Source organism: Polyodon spathula, chromosome 5 (genome assembly GCF_017654505.1).
Source record: "Polyodon spathula isolate WHYD16114869_AA chromosome 5, ASM1765450v1, whole genome shotgun sequence".
NCBI lineage: Eukaryota > Metazoa > Chordata > Actinopteri > Acipenseriformes > Polyodontidae > Polyodon > Polyodon spathula.
In genome coordinates, this window is record NC_054538.1 from 36,098,815 (window position 1) to 36,115,412 (window position 16,598).

The following is a 16,598-nucleotide window of genomic DNA, read 5'->3' on the forward strand; positions in this document are numbered from 1 at the left end:
ACTGGTTTTCAGCAGGTGTTTCTGTGTTCCTTCATTTTCTAAACAAGTGAAGTGTGGGTTAGAGAAGCGGACCATTTAACATACTAATACTGATAACATCTTTCTACAAAAATATAAACTTTTCACAGCAGAGAACAACCCTTACCTTCAGGTGGAGGGGGAGGGAACTCTTCTACATCCATGCTGAATGATGGTTGTCTAGGAGACACTAATTTTGCAGTCAGCCGAGAATCCTTTCGGAATTACCATATTCCTGCCGAAGGAAATAAATTAACTGTATAAGCAATTTTATTTTTATTTCAAAGTATGGTTAAGGAAGGTGTGAGGAATGTTCTAAGCTGTTCTATAACTTCAAACAATTTGGATTTTTTTTTCTGCAAAAGGTAGGTATACTTGCTGTAAAGTGAAACCAGAATTCTGAAATTCAAAATAAATGCCAGAGGTTACAGAATCCAACTGAGCCCAGCCTGCGACGGCCTACTCAGCAATACAGCACGCAGAGCAGAAAGAGCACATTTGAGCTCATACCGAGATTTAAAAAAAAATACAATTTACATATGTCACTGTGACTGAAATACAATGATTCTTGGTTGTAAATCTCCCTCCTGACCTGCAAGGGTGCCAAGCAGAGAGAACAGAGTTCCTTGGACGGGCTGGCCTGACAAATCATTCCCAGGGTTCAAGGAAAGTCGTCCAGCCAAGAAGGGGGCGAGACTCCGTTGCAATAACGCATTAACCCGGAAGGGAAATGGCAGCCGCAGATTGGAGAGGAGGGTGCACTCGTTTACCAAGGGGTCATGTGTGACAGCATAAAAGTGGACACTTCGCTTTGTGTTAGAACCTAGAAGGACTGCAAGAGACCCCAGAGAACGTAACAGTATCATGAGTGTTTTGTTTGTAAATTGCCAGACGGCCAACACGTTTCCAGAGCTGTCGCCTTGGGCCAGCACAAAACCGGAATAACACTTCACCACTGTCACGAGATAAACTTGCACCACCCACCACGAGCACTACTGCATGCACCCAGGACTGGTGAATGTATATGTATTATAGCGGGGTGGATATTATTGTTTATTATTTGAGACTGCAATCCCGTTGTTGTTTACCCCATGCAGTACACATTGTTGTGTACTGCCAGGGGATTATTGTTTGGTCGCCAGACCTGGAAACTATAAATCAAACCCTTTCCAAACTGGATTACAATCATCTCTGTCTGCTTCATTTATGCACTGCATCACTCCTGCACCTGTATCCACTTAGCCACTTTGTCACAGTCACACACACAACCATCCAACCAGGGGTGCTGGAACTAGGGGTGCTGGAACTAGGGGTGCGGCAGCATCCCTGACTTTGCACGGCTTCCATAATATACAGGTGTTTCAGTTTTGTTCAATGGCGTTCAGCACCCTCACTATAAAAATTGTACCAGCGCTTCTGCATCCAACCACAACAAATACGTCCTATTGGAAGATAGCCTAAACTGATTTGTCAGTAGCAGATAAAAACAAATAAATACTGTATTCAAAAACAACTGCAGCAATTAAATATTACTTTCTCCGTTTATTTTCGGCAACCCTTCCCTGATAACATTCCAAAAGGGAAAATTTGCCAGGTTTTCAAACAAGTGTAAAACCCTAAAATTACAGAGAAGGTCCAGAACATTGTAGGTTGTGGTATTAAATAAAGCAAAGATAAATCTTTATTCAGGAATTTATACACCATCCATAAAATATTTTCATTTCTTAGTTACAATATACTGTGCTAGTTAACCCTTTCATGCATGGAATATTAAATAGCTGAAAAAATATATACATAAATATAAAATACAAATATATTTTTCATTGACCATCTCTTTTTTTTTTTTTTTTTTTCTCATTTGAGGTCATCATGCATTTTTTTTTAAATCCTCCACAGAAGAGACCTTGCATGAAAATGAATGGATTTCAGTATTTTATCACTATTTTGTAAACAAACAAACAAACAAACAAACAAATCACAGATGAGGCCTGTGAACCTAAACAAAAAAATGGAAATTCTTAAATTCCTGACACAGGAAAACTGCCATTGTGGCTTACTTAATTCTTCTTGAAACTTTTTGTAGGTGTCTGTTACAGCAGTGCAAGATCTCTGTACAGTTTAATAATTACATAAAAAAACAACAAAAATGACAAGGGCAAATAACAAGCAAGTCAATCTGAAGGTCAGTTTTGATTGTCGGAAAATCGAGTTTCATGAGTAACTCACAAGCTTGAAACAAAGCAACTGAGTCCGTTTTTAGTTGCTGAATGATTCTGAGAAGAGGAGAGGGAAGGGGGGTCCAAACCCCGCCCCCGTAAATACAGGAAACTAAAGTGAAAGGTGAGGTGCTAACAGTGTGCCACCTGCAGAAATGTTACAAACTGCAATGTTTTGGATATTGGATCTCATTGTCTCAGGTGTTCAATTCCCTTATTTTTTCAGATTCAAAATGCAGTTATCCAGCAAGTCAAGGTTGGTGGCATTTCAGGAACGAGTAACTGCATTAACTTATCCAATGTTTGTGTACAGAGACAAGATCCGTCTTACTTTACAATCATGCTGACTTGTGCAGTTACATGCAAGTTTAGGCCAGCTTCCTTAACACAGTGGATTCCACAGCTAGTTTCCTCACTCTAGCGGTAAAAAAAAAAAATCATTTTAGAATTTCCAGAGACGAATGCACAATTTACTACCCTTGGGGCAGGTTTTTGCTCGTAGAGGTTCCATAGGCAAAACAGCAACTTGATGCGTTCTATTGTGCGTCTCGTTTTAGTTATTTAAACTCTGTCAAGTAAATAAAATAAATATTCTTTGCATGCTTTATATGTGCAGCAACATTAAAATTAATTGTCCAAGTTTTTTTTTATAAAACATAATAAAGAAATAAACCCATGTGTTAATACTCAATTATCACTGATCTTACTTTTTTTAAATTAGGCCCATTTAAAAATAAATAGGCTAAAAACTATTAGAATTACTCTGAAAACTGTATTTCTTAATCATGATTATTTTTAATCTAGATAAATGGAATCCAGCAGTGATATTTTCTGAAAAACCAGATTAAAAACCAAAAATAAAAGTAATCTCGAATCACAAAATATGATTAAAAAAATCCAGATCGCTTTAATCCAGATTACAAATTTTGTAAGTGAAATCTGGTATCAAAGCTTGATGTCTTTTTACCTCTGATCCCAAATGTTCTACTATTGCACATTTCCCTAATGTCCCACATTTCTACTTTCAGTTATTAACCATTTAATGCCATTGTGCTCATTTAAGGACAGACTATTTTGTAAATGTTTTGAGCATTTTTAACTATATTGTTAAAATATATTGTTATAACTTTCAATAGTTTTGTTAACCACAAAAGTCTAAATGTAATGTATCAAATTAAATAAATACAGCTTGTGTTCTGATTTTGTGAAATGTATATGGTACTAATGGGTTAAAATACAGACCATCATCTTCCCTGTACTTTGTTTTCATTTTGTAGGCAATTGAAAGTCAATGTGACCTGCTGTCTATTCCCAGGAAGAGTCATCACTTCATGCCACATATGTCCGTTAATTGGATGAGCAGTTGCAATGTATTCAGCCATTAAGTCCATTTTGCTGGGGAGAACAAGGGAAAATGTAGTCTATCTGGCTTCACCGAAATTTGTGTTTAATAAATATATTACAGGCTTGTGGCATTCAGGCACACTTCAGTTTTCTGCAAACTACTTCTCAGAATAACAAAGAACATTTGTAGCAAACACAGTGCTCTGCTGCATACTGAAAATGCAATCTTTGTGTAGAAAAAAAATTTAATAAATCAGCAGTGCACAGTACAGGCTGATCAAACCATTCAATTGTTTGCTGTTATGTATTAAGTTATAATAGATGCAGCAATACTATTCATACCTTTGTTTTTAGGACATTTTTGCATAAGAACATTGGTTTAAAAAAAGACTGCTAAACTGACTGCAAATATTTTAGAAAAAAAGACTTTCTCGATTCAGAATATTAACATTTTTGCCTGAGGCAATTTACTTAAATGGCAGGAAATGCGCTTTATTCAACACCACTTAAAAATGATGGCTTCCCTATTGGAGCAATGAGACAGCTGATAGTTCTGAATGGATTTAAGACAGAACATCATCATCCAGCAATCAAGGGACCCTGAATTGTCAATTTGATCAATGTAGTACATAATGTAGTAAGGAAGTTTAAGTTGCAAACTGGAATAAAGCCCAGTAAAACGGATGAATCAGCCATGGGTACAATGTTTTGAAAATTCCTCTTACATAATCAAACAAAATTTGTTTATGCTCTGTCAGCCGTCCTTCACTTGCGTTAAGCCTGACAAACTTTTAGAGAGATGGCACAAAAAAAAAATATATATATTTTTGCTAACTGAATAACAGAATTCATCTCAAACACCTTCCTATAGGTCTACTTAACTATACTAATGAGATCTAGCTGTAGCTTTTTTTGCTTCTTGCGCTGCTTTGGTTTTATGGGGCTGCCACTTCATTCAGTTTTGTCCAAGTCAACAGTTTTCAACAGTATTATATATATATATATATATATTTTTTTAATTAATGTTAACCTTTAAGTGGAATTCAGGGGGCACGAGCTAGGGCTCTAATTTTCGTCTCCTGTCAATCATCATCTGGCTGCTGTCATATCATTCCTATTTAATGCCCATTCACGCCTATCTCCCTTGTCAGGTGTTTTGTTTTTTGATACGCCGTAACCTTGTTCTCCGTTGAGCTAAATACTGCCAGCATGAACAACCACTCCGAAATCTGGAAATCAGGAAATCTCTATGCAGGAATCGCCTCAACGCCATGGACGGCTCTACAATTTGCTCAGGCGAAATAGTGGGACCTTCTACAGTTCAAGCCAAACTCTAACCTGCAACTAGACCTCTTACAGGATCACGGAAGTCAAAGTGCCACAGCCAGCAGACCCAACCCCGGACCAGCTGTTCTACAAAGATTGGCCGCTTACCTAACTCCTGCAAATCTTGCATGAAAACAACAAACATTCTGGTAGGAAGCGATCGCCTGGCTTTTTCCAATATGTATTATACTCACATTTCTGCTACACCAGTGCTCCCTCCTCCTCGCCAACTTTCCTCTCACAGCAGTAGCGGAGCAACCTAGAAATACAGCTGAAGCAGATCCCATCCAGCAGATCCATCTTAATATTTGAGAGGATATAAAGTCTCTCATTCAACACATCGGCAAAGGTAAATCATAAATCTCATTTCAATTTTATTTAACAGTAGACTATGGGGACCTTACCATTACACAAATCCAGCGACCCCCATTTGCTCAGAAATCTGACCTTGAGAGAATTCATGTTGGCATTTTATGCACTGTTTATCCACATCACTGCTTGGAATTGGCTTATTTATTTTACAAATTTATCAGTCAGATATGGAGGTACGATGTTTTATTAATATCACAAAGCTTTTGCAGCCAAAGCTGCTTCCACTCTAGCATCAGATAATTTAGTAATCAACTGGGCTGCCTCAGATTCCGACCTATTCACAGGGTTTTCGGAGGGCTAAAAGCAAACGCTAGCGCAGTCTGCGCTTCTACAGCACTCTACATCCTTGTATCCAAAAACTGCTAGAGCATCCACCTCTCAGAGCGGCCCCTTCCACTCCACCATACATCCAATGCATCAGCTCCGCTTTCTTCAAGGAATATGGATAAATACAGCTGCAACATCACGTTTGCCGGATCCAAGCAAATATGCAACAATTTCAATGCATCTGTTTGCTCTTCTAAATACTGTAGGAATCTACATATATGCAGTCACTGCGGTGACATCCACTCTCAATCCATCCGCCCAGCCACCCCTAAGTGTAACGCTCTAAGCTACTTGCAGTTTCTACCCCAGTAACATCCCTGCACTGACTGAAGCCCTTCAACATCACCCGATCAGCTATTCACAAGTTACCTCATTGATGGTCTGCAGCACGGCTTTTCTACTGGCCTGACAAGAATCCCAACATAATTGTGTAACTGCAATAACCTCCACTCAGCAACTGTGGATTCTCAATCAGTCTGTACTCTTATTCAATCTGAGACTGACAAAGGGTTTTTGGCAGGAATTCTCAGCCACCCTTTCTCTTCTTTCAGGATTAACCCCATTGGCATCGCCACCCAGGAGTATATCAGGAAAAAAAGCTGTTAATCATCAATCTCTCTGCACCATGAGGATGCTCTACGTTCAGCATAAATTCACTCATACCCAACAACCCATTTTCTTTGCACTACGAATTTCAGACGCCATCAGGTTAATCAAATCAGCAGGTCACAGGTCCTGGCTAGCCAAAGCAGACCTATCTGATGCCTTCAAAGTTATGCCCATCCATCCTTCCCTACGTCACCTGTTTGGAACCTGTCGGGAAGGAAAGTTTTATGTCACCACACAACTCACCTTCGGCTGCCGCAGCAACCCCAAGATATTCAATTCACTTTCTAAAGCGCACTGCTGCTTACTTCTCTACTTCTCTTCTTACTACTCCTGCCGAGTACCATATCTGCTCCACCTGCTTGGCGATTTTCTCCTGATCTCCCCTTTATTGGATCCCCCAGCAGAAGCAATCACAAAGCTCAGAACACTATTTTCAGAACTCAGCGTCCCTCTCTGAGGAGAAAAGCATCGGCCCATTACACACTCTAGAATTTCTAGGCATCACCTTGGACACCAACAATTTCGATGCATGCCTCCCTCCCGCAAAACTGGATACCTCATTAATCAATTCCAAATAACAACTATCCTATACTATCAAGCCTGGAGGCTAAGTTAAAAATATCCACTGAATCCAGAAAGGAAATCAAAATGTGGGCATCACTAATTCAATACTAGAATGGGCTTTCACTCTATGAAAACTACACCTCAGCCCCCCATGACTTGTCCTTTTTTACAGATGCATTATTCCTAGGATTCGGGGGACTCATGGGTGGTTCTCTAGCAGGTAGCCCCGAGAGTCAAAAAGTATCCCTGCACCTCAAGGCTACAACACTTCTGGAATTATACCCTATAATATCAGCTGCCAAACTCTGGGGCCACCAGTGAACTAGGAAATCAATCTTTTTTTTCAGTGACAATCTACCCACTGTGCACATTATCAATGAAGGTCTCCAGGTTCTGCCAACTGATATCCGAAGCTACTTTAGTTCCATTGCAGACCCTGCAATTCCAGCACCTGGTATTCAATTAAACCCAACTCTATCCAAGAGCCTTCAATCTGCCAGAAACTACATGGTCTCAGCTCTCACTCAATCCACTCTTCCTACCCCTTTCAATCAAGAATGGATCCTTGCTTTCATAGTCCACGCAAGGGATCCTCTCCATCTGGCTCCACAAGAGTTTGAGGTGTAAACTTCCACGACACCCGCCCCCTTCCCGGATGGCTGGCTTCCGACTGACCCTGGAATGAACTGCCAAACCATCCATTCCGGGGCACTCTGCTCCGGATATACCGTGCCCTCACAGGTTGGGAGGGAGAGTGTTGACTAGGATTCATTCGCTCTCTGTCACAGCATCACTGCGCATTGTTTACCATTTACTGTAGATTTAAATCAGAGATGTTATAAACTGATGGTTCTGTGTTTTCTTATTCATGTAAAATAATGAATTGGCCTGAATTAAGTGAAACCTCAAAGAAACCTAAGAGGAGGTTAGCATGCATTTTCTTACCGGTACGCAATATTAAGAATTGCGATGGCAGATCACCAGCCTGCTAAAATGTATACTCTGTTTAAGTGTATAGATATAAAAAAAACAGGTTATACACTTAAGTGGGTTACACTGTGTAACATTTTATACCAGCATCACAACACAGCAATGTGAACATAGAAAAAAAGAAACAAGAAAAAAAAAAATACACCTTTGGCAATCAGTATCTGTGATGTCATTTCCAGTTTTGAATCCTGTGTGCTCATTCAACCTGCCCATGAATGAAGTCCAGAAAGGGTCTTGGACAGTGGAAGCATAGCTTTCGATGTTGGAAGCCTGGGACTCTTTGCCTATCACTTATGTTCTGGTGATGTCATTATTACATATTAAAAGCAGTAAAATTACCTCACATATGGTATGTGAAAATCAATCAATCAAGTACTATCTCAACTAACAATAGTCTGACTAAATGTGCTTCTCTCAGGATATTTTCCCTTGAATAACTAGGATCTACAGGTACATTTCAGATTACCTTCTTTGGGGGGGACACAGCATTACACCTCCTATACTGTATCACACTGAAAGTATTACAGTTTGACACAACTTGTTTCAACAATCCATCTCTGGGTTACAACCCCTCTCAGGGCAACATCTACTATATTTAGCTTCCCCACATACTGTAATTACTTTAAAATAGCTTTTCCACATAAATGATGACTCAATGCATTACCCACTACAAATACCCTGTTTAAAACACAGGCTATACAGTCAAACAGTGCTGGAGCTAAAGATGCATCATCTGTGAGATTCATAAATCTGTTTTTATCCTGTTGGTACCAGAAAGTCAGAAACTTTTTATGTAGAGTATTTTGATATGCTGTTTGTATATCCTGAATTACTAAAAACAAACAAAAAAAAAAAACATCTGTTCCAGAAAAGTAATGCTGTTGCTTGAGCCTTAATGAAATCACAGCACTGTACTGTACATCCCTGACACATAGGGCAGAGTTTCTAATCTGTTTGCCCCCAAGGCTCACGTAAACTTGTTCTTAAACTTATATATAAACACAGTGATTTACAGCCTATACTGTGTGCATCTAAACTTAGTTCTATTTTCATTTCCATGTGTAACAGTCTATCATTTTAACATCTTCAAAGAAACTGTTAAACTACCATGCACATGTTCTTTAGCTTGGATTCCCGTCATATAATTAAATACATCAACCAAACTACATTTTTCTAGCACTTAATCTATAGCTGTATTTCAGAATATGCCTTATAGATTACAACCATAAAACTTTTTAATGTCACTTTCTAATTGCATTCTTTTCTTCCAAAGGGTGATATTAAGTTGTTAAAGTGAGAAATATGAATGGATATTAGCCAGGGTTGCAGGAATATTTACTGAAGGGAAACTGACTAACCATCCAAGAATGGAAAGGAGCATCAGATAAATTCAATTTTCTAATTCATGCCTGTGGCAATTTGGCCGGTGATTGTGAACAGGTGTAGAGGTGATGCAGTGCAGAAGAAATAACAATTGTAATCTGGTAGGAAACAGGGGTTTTAATTATAATCCGGGTCTGGTGACCAACAAAGGAAAAATGCTCTGGCAATACACAACAATGTGTAATGCGCAGAGCCAAACAAACGGGTTTACAGTCCCAAACAATAAACATTATCCGCCCCACAATACTAAAACACGGTCACCAGTCCCTGGTGTGTGTAGTAGTGCTCGTGGTGGGTGATAACAGGTTATTTGGTGACAGTTCGTGCAGTGCAGTTCTGGCTTGTGCTGGCCCAAAAAAGCAACAGCTCCGGAAAATGTTTAGCTGTCTAGTGATACAATAAACAAGACAATTACTAACACTCAAAACAAACAAACACTCACGAATATTCCTCAGCAGTTTCTACTGCAGCTGTCAGTCCTTCCAGGTTTACATATACAACCAAAACGAAGGAAAGGATTAGCCTTTCTCTGGCCCCTTTTATGCTACCTCGCATGATTCCTTGGTAAACGATTCCAGCTGCGTCTATAGCTTGCAGCTGCTACCTTGTTTACCTTCCGGGTCAATACGTTCCTGCAACAGAGTCTCGCTTCCATCCAGGCTGACCGACTTCCCGACCTCGGAAACAAACTGTCAGTCCAGCCCGTCCAGATACTTTTCCTTTGGCTATTTAGCACCCTCACAGGTCGAGAGGGAGACTTACAACCAGAACTCATTGTATTTCTGTCACAATGCCCCAGAATTGAAAAGCAAATGATGGCATTACAGTCTACACAAGAAGCCTAAAACTTTCTAAAGGTTTAAACTGCCCTGAAAATGCTCCCAAAACAGAAAATGTAACTGCACGGTCATTTGTAAAAAAACATTTCATAAAAATATTTCATACTGAACATCTACTGTTAAACAGTTGCCCTGCATTTGACTTTGAACCAGGTCCAAAATTGAATTTTAAAACTAATTGGAAAGGAAAGTAACTATGGGCCCGATTTTCAAATGTTGGTAACTTTTGTTGAGAAAACCTCTGGAACATAAAACAATGTAACTTCACTCAACTACAAAAGTGAAATATTTTCCACTTTTTAAATCGACTCAAATCAGATCATATACACATGACTCGGTGGAAATCAATCATTTTAATGTAAACATTATCTTACAATACTTAACAAACCTGTGCTTAACCACTCAGTTGGTGCTGATCACTATATGACACTTCAATATGCTAGACAGCATGATCATGCCGAACGAGCAATAACAAAATTATTAAAGTAGATAAGAGATTAAGCTTTATGAACCAGCAATACAAAAATTATTCAACAGAAAGCTTCTGGACTAAATATCTACTTAATATTCACTTCCACAACTCTCATAACATTTCTCGGTGACCCAACAAATCTGCAAAACATATTAATGTGTGCAAATATCTCACAGGCAACCAACTTTCAAACACAGTGATGTAAAGCGAACTGGACAAGCATACTGCCAGACAATGTGAGTGAGGATCAAACTGTTCACCCAGCTGAACAGATTTGTTTCACTTGCTACGTGCAGCACACTAATACAGCTATTATATCTACCGCATTACTGGGTGACCTTAGTAAACTAATAAAAACATTTTTAAAAATCCTTCCACAGAAAGTAAAAAGTTCCAAAAAGAGACTATTAAAATGTTTTACTTTTAATAATAAAAATAAAACTCCCAGATCATTGAATTGGGGAATGACCTTTAAAATTACTAAAAAGATCGACAACTGTATTCTTTTGATTCATTCAGACGTCATCATCAAAAACAAAGAATTATGCATTCATGCAAATGTTATTAATACAGTCTTGTTTGCATGCAGGGTTCAGGTTTGTGCTTGTTAGAGGCTAATGCAGTTAAAGCCTGTTTTGGGTCTTCAGATGTCTTAAATGTTTGGTATGGGTGCCGAACCAAACTGGCGACTCCCTTGACAGACTGGAGCCTGTTAATCTGCAGACTTTGAAGGCTGTTCACTTATCCAAAGAAACCTGGATACAGAGCTTTGTTAATTCCACTCCAAAAAGCCTTTAAGCAATTATATGAGCGATCACAGCCACTACAATACACAGTGATGGAAATAAGACATATTGTACAGTAGTTTCAATAAGACATATTGTACACTAGTTTCATCCTTCAGGCTTTAATATGTGCTTGGTTAGCCCGTGTATAAAACAAGCTCAGGTGTATGTTATTAAACTTAGGAACTGATCAAACTGCTAAGCAATGGGCATCTTATTTCCTTCCTCGGAGCATCTGTTCAAACAGTATTTTCTTTATTTTAAAAATGGCTATACACAAAAATATGCACATATAACACTACAGTTGAAAACGTGCTGAAATGAAATGTATAATAAGGACAGTAAGTCATGTCATTCCAGTTTATCCCTGTTCCAAAAATATGGTGATCGGCTGCATTTTTGGTGGCCCAAAAAAAAAAAAAAAAAAAATGTAAAAACCAAACTCTGTTAATGTCTGGGAACAGAAAACCAGACACCAGGCATGTGGGTGTTTTAGGGCTGACAACATCCGAGTCAGGCATTATTCTACAAGTAAACTTTCTTACTAGGCTCTTTCAACTCAAGTTGACCAAATTCTGGGGAGGCGTTTCATGATGTCTCGACAACATCTGATGGAGAAAAAGGAGTTGTGTGTCTGTGCAAAAGAGCCACATTCGTGGTGGTAAAAAATGCTAATTTTAATTAACTGTGACCTATTTTCTCTGTGGGGGATATCATAGGCAAATAATGTTAATGTAATTTAAAGTTTGTTTTAAGGGATTTCCAACAAAAAAAAAAAAGTAATGAATTCACAGAAGTCAATGAAGTGTCCAAGCAACCTCCCCTTGACCTCTTCAGCTGGAATGTCCCTAAAAGCATTATGTAAATTTAGGATGTGAACTTAGAATGCTAATATTGTGGAGAAATATTTATATCACGATTATCCAATTACAATTAAAAGTTAATAGTCCATTACGGCTACAAAACATGAATCTAACTCACTGAAAGAGTATAGTTAATCCGCAGCTGGTGGGTGGCTTAATGGACCACTTATTCCATTTTGGTCATATTTCAGACCAAGTCCAGGCAGCTACACTGTAGTAAAATCCATTTGACACCAACGAGTTGTAATGGTCTTTCTTTTTGTGCAGTGATACACTGATACAGTAAATTACAATGGTGCAACAGCAGGACAGGGAGATTTTCCAGGTTTAGTCCAAGCCCCTTTCACACCAACATGCTCTACCCGGTGTCATGCGGGTCAGCTATGCAGTTTCACACTGCTTTTGTTAAAGCAAGGTCGACCTGGGTGACAGAAACAAATAAACAATACGTGTATCAATGCCCCAGAAGCAGCATTGATGTTTCTGCCCAAGCTTCTCTGGACTGAACCGTCGACCCAAATATTGATTAGAGCACATGTTTCTTCATCACTGCTGCAATCTGGCTCATGGTGTCTCAAATCAACAAAAATATGGCTAAAAATATTGTTCTTTGAGGCGCCCGAGGTCGGTCGCTGTAAGCTGGGTCAACCCATGTACAACCCAGGTACGTGGTTTCACACTGTGCAGGACTGTGACCCAAGTAGGTCTGCCAGTATGAAAGGGGCTCTACACTGGTCTACTAAATAGCCTCTTAAAAGGGGCTACACTCACCAATGTTTAATACACGTTACAAACAAATCAATAAATGTTTATTTTAATATCTGCTTATTTGTATAGCCATGTGTACAAATTAAAACGTGCATCAATATGCTATATGCATCACTTAATAAACAAGATACATTTAAAAAACAATAAATAGCAACCAACTACCTCCTTTAAGAAGTGAGTGCAGTCGGATGACCAATTACATTGGGTTTGTATTGCACAGCAATAACATTCCCTCGCTCTATGCAGATATGCAATTTGGTAATACTGTATCACGAAACAGAATTTTAAATATATGTACTACAACTCAACATTTCAAATTGCTTCCTCTAAATTAAAGTTAAGTTATGATGTTAAAACAGTGTTTAGTACGTTTAAAAAGACAAATAGTCCAGACAATTCAAAGCAATTACAGACTAAAGAAAAAGTGATTGTGAATGTATAATAATATAAAACACAAGTTATCCGTCCACAAGAACATACTGTAACACTGGAGGGTTTTTTTTTGTTTGTTTTTTTTTTTTTTTTTTTTTTTTTTTTAACTAAGCTTAAAGGAACTTTTTTTGATCAATGCTAAAACCAAATCATACAGTACTCCAAACTATGTCAGGCTACCCTTCCACTTGTATATCTCATTGACAAGACTTTCTGAATGACCGTTTCGCTTACCTTTTTGCACAGACACCACACACAAAATACAATTACCATGGAATATATACATCTCGGAATACTTACCGAGTTCTATCGCACATTAAAGCTGCATTGAAGCATTGTTTAACTGTTTCCGTCCTCTGTTCCAAAGTTGACCACTACAATCCACTCAATCATACTACTGCCACTGGCTCAATTGTTTGTATTTTTCTTATTCCAGTTTTACAATCTTTTCCAATATAGTCTGTCTCTTGGATAGCCACCACCCCGCCGCTCCCCATTGGTGCTGCTCTGTAGCTTTGAATAAATGATTGGCCAAATGCACCTCAATCACAGTGTTGCGGTCCCCAGCCGGTTGCATTCCAATGATACACGTGACCCGCGAGGTGGCTTGTCTTTGCACAGCTGTGTGCAACTAAGGAGTGAAACATCAACTGCTACAGTGGTCTTCAAAGTAGTTTGGGCACAGACATAAATTGATCTTACTTGGCTGTTTGCGCGCACGCAAATCTTACACCGTGCCTTATCGCGACACACCCATAGTATATATATATATATATATATATATATATATATATATATTATAAATGTATATACATAAATATTATAATATATATATATTTTCGGAAAATTAGCGGATGTTAGTCTTCAAATAATTTACATAGAATACCAAATTCAAATATTTTTAAATAGCATGTTTACACAGATAACCATGAATAAACTAAAATAAAAGAGAATAGATAGCGTCTCGTTTTGTTTCAATTTTACAAATTTGTCAACACTACTGTGTTTTAAAGATCGCTCATCTCCAGTACAATTAGTCAGAGAAAGTGGATTCGTAACTAAATATACTAGGGTGTTTCCTTTGTATGGTGAAATAAAAAAAAAAAAAAAAAAAAAGAGATAGGAAATTAAATTGTGCATAATGAAATGTATTATTTTTCTCAATAACAGTCGGCGAAATACAGCGCTTACCCGGCATATTAACACCCCGCCTCTGCTCACGAATGATTGGACAGCTGTCAGATCTTTCACTTTCCCTTTGGCTTCTCACTCGCCTTCAATTTTCATTCAAAAATCGTGAACGGCCTCTGCTTGCTTATGATTGGACAACTGCGTAAAACTTGGCAGATATTTGACTCTCCTATTGGTTAAACTGTCAGTACCTATAACTGAAACAGACACAGTTTAGTCCCACCCAGTTAACTTATGATTGGGCTACCGCAGAGACAGTACAGATAGATATCACTATGTAACACAATTTTTGTTCCTGGGTAGTAAGTGTTATTTCCTAATTGCTTATGCCTCAAAAGTATAGAAAATGGCTATTATTCCCCATAAACTTTGCTTTTGTGACCAAGGACAGTGATATTTCAAAATATCACTATTTCCAATGGGAAAACGGGCAAATGTGTGTCTTTTCATTCACATAAAGTCAGAAAAAAACAACATATGAATCCAAATTAACATGTATTTATACTAAAGTAATACAAAAATGACTACAAAAGATTTAGAAGTGAGTAGTTTTTCGAGATTTACGATTATACTGTAAATCACTTTCACAAATCAGCCCCCAAATGTAGTCTCCCATGATGTTCTCGTTATACTGTCCTTGGTAGCGGCATTCAAAGTCCATTATATCCTGGTGGAAGCGCTCACCTTGCTCCTCCAAGTACGCTCCCATGTTCTCCTTGAATTTATCAAGATGAGCATCAAGGATATGGACTTTGAGGGACATCCTACAGCCCATTGTGCCGTAGTTCTTCACCAGAGTCTCAACCAGCTCCACATAGTTTTCGGCCTTGTGATTGCCCAGGAAGCCCCGAACCACTGCGACAAAGCTGTTCCAAGCCGCTTTCTCCTTACTAGTGAGCTTCTTGGGGAATTCATTGCACTCCAGGATCTTCTTTATCTGTGGTCCGACGAAGACACCAGCTTTGACCTTTGCCTCAGACAGCTTAGGGAAGAAGTCTTGAAGGTACTTGAAGGCTGCCGACTCCTTATCTAGAGCTGTGACAAATTGTTTCATAAGGCCCAATCTGATGTGTAGTGGTGTCATCAGCACCTTCCTGGGGTCCACCAGTGGCTCCCACTTGACGTTGTTCCTCCCCACAGAGAACTCGGTCTGCTGTGGCCAGTTCCGCCTGTGGTAGTGCACCTTGGTGTCCCTGCTGTCCCAAAGGCAAAGATAGCAGGGAAACTTGGTAAAACCGCCTTGGAGACCCATCAGGAATTCCACCATTGCAGCCTCTTGATGCCATCTCAGAAAAATGCTGATATGTATCCACTTAGGCAGCTGGAACTAAACTGAACTGGTGGGCTTAAGGCCCCTGTATTTATACTATTTATATTACTGGAAAGTTCTAGAAAGTTCTAGAAGTTACTTCAAGTTTACTCAGCACTGAATCTATCTGGAATGTTCTGGAAAATAGGTACATTTCAAAATGTCACTGTCCTGGTCACAAAAGCAAAGTTTGTGGGGAATAATGGCCATTTTTATACTTTTGAGGCATAAGCAATTAGGAAATAACACTTACTACCCAGGAACCAAAAAAAAAAAAAAAAAAAAAATTGTTACACGTTGTATTCAATTGGTTGATCGTATCACTGAAGCCTTTCAGGAAAACAAAACAAAACAAAAACGTCGAGTACGTACTACGTACAAGCACAGAATAAGCGAGCAGCACTGACAACCTACTGCTGTGGCGCTTTGTTGGAAAAAAAGTGTTTAAAGCTGTCTTTATTTTCCCACTACGACCCATAATATAAGAACAGCTGCCGTCAGCACAATGGCCTGGCTTCGCGGGCACCACTTTGAGGACCACTGTACTACTAGAATTTGATTTCGCAATTTTGTAATCCTGAACATTAGTCGAGAGACGTGCAGCGTAACGTATTTTGGTGTTTGTACATTTGTTAAACCATTGTTTAATTTGTTCCTGTCACGTTTTCCAACCATTGCAACAACAACGTAAAATAACTTTTAACGAACTAAAAACATATGATGCTGGTTAACAACCGTTTAACAGTCCCAAAACGGTTGTAGACTTTTTCCATTTACATTAAATGGCATA

At 38.8% G+C, this 16,598-nt stretch overlaps 1 protein-coding gene across 1 annotated transcript in view; it reads right to left on the reverse strand.

The window, feature by feature from the left end:
- Positions 1-13,749, reverse strand: part of LOC121316408 (rho guanine nucleotide exchange factor 10-like) — a 33,794-nt gene extending 20,045 nt beyond the window's left edge. Inside the window, exons 1-2 of the mRNA XM_041251480.1 lie at positions 13,609-13,749; positions 146-253 (exon numbers count right to left, since the gene is read on the reverse strand). Coding sequence (XP_041107414.1) covers positions 146-182 — 37 coding nt within the window. The 5' untranslated portion in view covers positions 183-253; positions 13,609-13,749. The remainder of the gene's footprint in view (positions 1-145; positions 254-13,608) is intronic.
- Between the last annotated feature and the right edge of the window lie 2,849 nt (positions 13,750-16,598).